The 6,000-nt window shown below is 38.1% G+C and overlaps 1 protein-coding gene across 4 annotated transcripts in view; it reads left to right on the top strand.

The window, feature by feature from the left end:
- Window positions 1-6,000, top strand: part of CCDC85A (coiled-coil domain containing 85A) — a 168,341-nt gene that overhangs the window by 143,381 nt on the left and 18,960 nt on the right. For 2 of the 4 annotated variants that reach the window (XR_015731569.1, XM_034427331.2), the window contains one exon: window positions 3,153-3,275. The exons of the other annotated variants lie outside the window; for them this stretch is intronic. Coding sequence is in view for 1 of the 2 variants with exons in the window: in XM_034427331.2 (XP_034283222.1) it covers window positions 3,153-3,275 (123 nt within the window). In the remaining variant the exon portion in view is untranslated. The remainder of the gene's footprint in view (window positions 1-3,152; window positions 3,276-6,000) is intronic. 4 annotated transcript variants of the gene reach the window in all.

The following is a 6,000-nucleotide window of genomic DNA, read 5'->3' on the forward strand; positions in this document are numbered from 1 at the left end:
AAAGGAAATTATGCAGTCTTTTAATATATATTTTAAAACCATATATTTTTTTAAAAAATCTTTCTTACTACTCTAGTATCAGAACATAGAAGTAGAAGGATTAATTATAGATAATGCTTTGGCACCAAACTTGTATTGATCTTTACAAGATCTTTACCTGTGCTTTACAAACGGTGAATCTTTTTCTGCAGGTAATAAGAGTTACAGATCTTGATTGCGGTTTAAGTAGCCCTTCTGCTACCCAGATTTTCAACAACCATTGCAATTATTCTCCAATAGGTATTTGACCCACCACCAACTAGTTTAAACTTAATCAAATTGTTCTTCTCTCCTTCCCCATAAAAAGATTATTATTTCATTATGGAAGAGATATCTCTCCCTGTTTATATTTATACACAAACACACACACACTTTTCTTTTTTACACTGAAGTTCAACCAGCATGTACATTCTTATATTTGTAATTTTAGTTATTTTGACAGTGCTTCAAGTGTATTTGTGTGAGAGTTTGTGTGACAGATGCAGGAAATTTCTGAGTGAAAGGCAGCTATGATACAAATTTTAGGAGACATTTACAGAGTGTTGTGATAGCTTACCATTTTGCAAATCTCTTTGGAGCTCAATTCAAGTAGAATTTGAGCATATTTTCTGCCTTGTGGGGGTTTGACAGCAGCAGTAGTGAATAGCTGACATGTTGAGGACATGCTGTGGGTGAAAAGGTCTTGACTCCTCCACCTGCCTCTTTTGTTTCCACCTCTCTTGTCCTGGGGCGCATGGCACAGTGTCTGGCTACATTGGCATAATTGTTTGCCTCTGCTGCCACCATCTTCCCAGGGTCAGGGGTGGGTGGAAGACAGCATGTGATAGAAATGAAACTCTCTCGCAGCCTGGGAATTTATTCAGCCATAAACTGGGCATAATAGAAATAACAACAGGAGAATCAACTCTGTAACATATCTGGCCCTAACAGCTTTGAGATAATGGCTAGAGAACATCAGCCTTACCTTGTGATTTAAAATGGGTTTTATTAAAAAGTAAAAAAAAATAGCTTGCATAATAAAACAACTAAGCAATTGGATGGAATAAGACATTTACCACTTAGGCAAATTCTCGTAAAATGCTGTGGAGAGAAAAAGAGACAGATCAAATGGGCAGGAGCTAGATTCAGAAAGTTTTAAGATATGGCAAAACTTGCAAGAATTGAGCTTGCAGAAAAGCAAGAATAGAATAAAATAGGATAGAATCAAGATCACTTGAAGTGTTAATACCACTTTATAATGCTTTGATAAGGCCACACTTGGAATATTGCATTCAGTTTTGGTCGCCACGATATAAAAAAGATGTGGAGACTCTGGAAAGAGTGCAGAGAAGAGCAACAAAGATGATTAGGGGACTAAAACATATGAAGAATGGTTGCAGGAACTGGGTATGTCTAGTTTAATGAAAAGAAGGACTAGGGATGACATGATAGCAGTGTTCCAATATCTCAGGGATTGCCACAAAGAAGAGGGAGTCAAACTATTCTCCAAAGCACCTGAGGGTAGAACAAGAAGCAATGGGTGGAAACTAATCAAGGAGAGAAGCAACTTAGAAGTAAGGAGAAATTTTCTGACAGTTAGAACAATTAACAAGTGGAACAACTTTCCTGCAGAAGTTGTGAATGCCCCAACACTGGAAATTTTTAAGAAGATGTTGGATAACCATTTGTCAGAAGTACTGTAGGGTTTCCTACCTGGGCAGGGGGTTGGACTAGAAGACCTCCAAGGTCCTTTCCAACTCTGTTCTATTCTATTCTAAAGCAAACTGTCATACAAAAATCAGAGGCAAATTTCTGAACTCTTCAAAATTCTTGATTTCTGCATAAATATGAGTGTGATCCACACATGTCCTAAAATTAGATAGAGAACCCAATTAAACAATTGAGTCAAAATATTACATTTGTTCATTCACTGTGGAAAATTGTCTCCCACTTGGCCTGAAAAAAATTGTTCGTTATGATTTAAGACAATCCTTAACTAAGATTGTGTGCTCCTTTCCCTCCCCCACAATTGTTTCTTCTCAGTGTTTTAATTAAATGGAAGGGTTGATAATATCACAAGCATCTCTGAAGAATCTGATCTGATTTGATTTGGTTGTGACTGGCCAAGCTATTATTACCTTCCTTGCAGTAAGGATATTTTTAGCATTTTACCAAAGCAAATGGCTGGATTAGGTTGCCCCAGCAACTGCAGTTTCACCTTGAACTCCTTTAAACACTGCAGGAAGCATTTTGAACTTTACTTTCAGAGGGATTTGTATAAAACAAGTAAAATCATTGGAAAATGGAGATTTTGTTCAGACGTTTTAGTGTACAATGCGTAGGTTACTGGATCTGAGACTGATTTGTAAACCCATTTCCCTTTTACTGATAATGATGGATACGGTATCTTATATTAATACAGTGTGGTCTTTTGGCGTTTGTGAAAATAAAACTGGGTCTCAATTTGATGGAGTCAGCTGTGCTTAAATCTTGTGAAAATTAATAAGGCATATTAAATTGAACTTGTTTGCAGTAGGATTTAAATGTGCTGTAATTTGTATTGGACTGAAGTTAGAAATTTTGGTTTCTAAGACTAATCAAGGCTTGTTGTTATCTGTAGAGCTTATAGGATATGGTCTTGATGAATAGCGGGAAGATCTGTTACTAAGGCAACAATCAGATAAATGTAGTTTGAACCCATATCAAGAAAGAGATTTATATAAATGTCTCAGACAGGACGACTCCTCCCCTTCCAATTCTCATGGAGATAAAAGAGGGAGGAAAGGAAGCAGATTCAAACTTGAAAGGTCCTATTACTGTGCTACAACTGTTCTAATAAAAGTAGCTTTAGGCAGACACGTCTGTTTCTTAATCTGGTCTATCTGATAGGGCTGATGCTATCCTGATATGACAGAAATATGTAGAAACTTCACTCAAAGATCATTTGTTGCACCAGGAACTTCCACATTTATGAGGGTCTATGATACATATTTTAAAATTGTATATATGTCTGAATTTTGTATTTGCCCAATGGGAATTAAAATAAAGAGGAAGGGTGGGTATTGGAATTGTTTTGTTTGATTAGCTTGGCCTACTTTTTACTATTAAATAGCTTTTGATTTTTTTTTACTAAGGATCCCATTAGGATGCCATCAGAGGTAGATGGGAATGTCTGTTCTCCGAACCATCCAGCTAGCTTCAATGAACAGGCCTCCTTATCTTCTCAGCAGCCTGAAGCGATGGTTAATGCCCTCAAGGTAACATGCCTTGCTGTGCTTGGCACATATGCCAGATCTCCAACTTGTATGTTCTGTAACCATCCATAATCCATTGTTTTCAAAGCATCAGCATATTTCATAGGAAAACATAATAAACCCTGAATGCTAGTTCTCATCTCTTACATGTTATTCACAAATCATTCTTTATTATCTGTCTTGATCTGGGTTGTGAACTAGTGTGCTCTGTCCTCCAAGCTTGAAAAGATTGCATTAGTGAGCTATAAAGAGTCTTGTCTTTTCATCCAGACATCATATGGATAGGGTTGTGTTTTTTTTCTCAAATACTGAAAATCATGGAAAGTCATATCAGCTAGTCTCTCTAGTCAGCCTTCTTCAAACTGTGGTTTCCAGTTATATTGAACTATAAATTACAAAATCTGGAATCTAAAACCATCAAACTGATACAAGATAATCTAGTCTAGAGTTCTATTTCCAACATAGAATGGGCAAATATCTTTCAGGAAAGTTTACAAACAGGACGTTGTGAAGGAGAAATATTCCTTGTTGTACATTCTCATCATTTGAAATTAAATATTAAATCTTATCACACAGCAATGTACCTTACATTACTGCAAGATATACCCCTGGTTACTAGAAAAAAAAAGACTGCAAAGAAGTGGTGACATATTGTAATCTACAAAACATCTGGTCTTTGGCCATCTCTGAGAAATAGCTTGTCTTTGCATCAAATAGAAGTAACTTTCCAGTGCATTGCCCTGTATTTTGGATATTTTATTAGGAAAACTATGTGCCATTATCCTGCCTCCATTTAAATTTCAAAGAATGTTTGTGAATAATACAGAATGCAAATGAAACAGGTGAAATATACAATGGCCTGATGGAGTAGTTAAAGATGATTTTCTTCTGAAAATTAGAAGAATGGTGTGTAGAGTTCAAATTGCTTCTGGACATGCACGTCTCAGTTATCATGCTAATAGTCTATTTCTAAACCTGTCCACCATAATGCTTTTAAAGTCAGTACATATTTCAGGAAAGTAAAACCCATAAACTGATAATACATTTAATGTGAACAAGTACTTTTTAATCTGTCCTTAATTTGCTCCAAATCATTTGGTGACACAAAGATCTATTATCATAAGATCGGGAAAGATTATTTCAAAGTTCACAGTTTCATTAGTTTCTGCCTGTCTTTCTTTATTTAAAGGGAAAATATTAAAGTCCCACAGACATTTTATATTTGTGTTTTGCAGTTAGTGGATGCATGTTATTACTTTGGAAAAATGCTTGGAGAAAAACTAATGCATAAATCACATGACACAATGCTGAATTTGATATTTCTGGAGTTCCTGGCGCTTTCTGACTGGCACATATTTCATTTCCTGACTAGATAACACCTGTTACCAGCTAAATAGCATCATCAGTGCTTGTTAATGTGTTACCTAGTTTTGCAATGAAATGTCTGCAAGCAAACAAGTTCATACAGCACCAAAGAGTCCACAGTACAAACTTAACCTACTATATTCTTTTCTGTCAGCTATCTCTGTTATACAAAATAACCAAATAATTTTCTGAGAGATGTGCCTCTTACCATCAACTTAATATTAAGGAAATAAACAGAATTTTCAGGAAATCATCTTACAGCAACAGCTTTACAACATCTAATTTTTGTTTTTTTGGAAATGGTGAGGATTGAGCATACATTAAAGTAGCAACAGGGTTCAGGACAATAAAAATGGACCTATGAAAATGGAGAGAAAGCCACAATGCAATATGCATAATCTACTTAAATTAAAAAGTCTGTTTCCATTTGGACAAATTTTGTCCAAATGTCTGAGCAATTAGAAACAAAATAGTGATTGCATAAAGTATGAACAAATGTGAGTGTGGGCTGTATAATATTACATTATATCCTTGAGTTATAGAAATAGTTATTAGCAGTTATTAGCATTTAAAATGAAATCATTTTGAAGCAGAGACCTGTATGACTTTCTAACTGCCACACCCCTCTGCAGGGAGGTGGAACAGACCAGATGGTTCCACCCCAGGCGCCTGATGGATCCTGATAGGTTCCAGATGGAGCTTGGGCCATTTCCTGAGGCTCTGACTGAGGAGGAGCCGGTTGAGGAGCTGGTGGCCGCCTGGGATAGGGCGGCCGCTGACGCTTTGAACTGAGTCGTGCCTGTGCGGCCTCTGACCTGTCGCCGAGTCTACCTGGCTCCTTGGTTTTCCGAGGAGCTGAGGGAGATGAAGCGCCAGAAAAGACGCCTAGAGAGCAGTTGGAGATCTAGTCGCTCTGAATCCGACTGAACACTGGTAAGATCTCATATTAAGACTTACCTAGTGGCGATAAAAGCGGCAAAATGTAACTATTTTTCTGCTCTTATCGCATCGGCAGATAATCGCCCGGCTGCCCTGTTTAGGGTGACCCATTCCCTCCTCCATCTGGGAGCGCGGGAGGATCCCTTGCAGGGTCGTGCCGAGGATTTTGTTCAGTATCTGCACGATAAAATCACTCAGATTCGGGAAGGCTTGGTCTCTGACTGGGTAGGTACAGACGGGATGATGGGTGCCGGTCTTGAGACTGCCATTTGGGAGGAGTTCGACCCTGTTGCTCCCGAGGACATGGACAGGATACTGGGGCAGCTGAACGCGACCACATGTTTATTGGACCCGTGTCCCTCCTGGTTGGTACTGGCCTCCCGGGAGGTAACACGAGGCTGGCTCCAGGGGATTATCAACGCTT

Source organism: Pantherophis guttatus, chromosome 1 (assembly GCF_059756535.1).
Source record: "Pantherophis guttatus breed Tessera chromosome 1, ASM5975653v1, whole genome shotgun sequence".
Taxonomy (NCBI): domain Eukaryota; kingdom Metazoa; phylum Chordata; class Lepidosauria; order Squamata; family Colubridae; genus Pantherophis; species Pantherophis guttatus.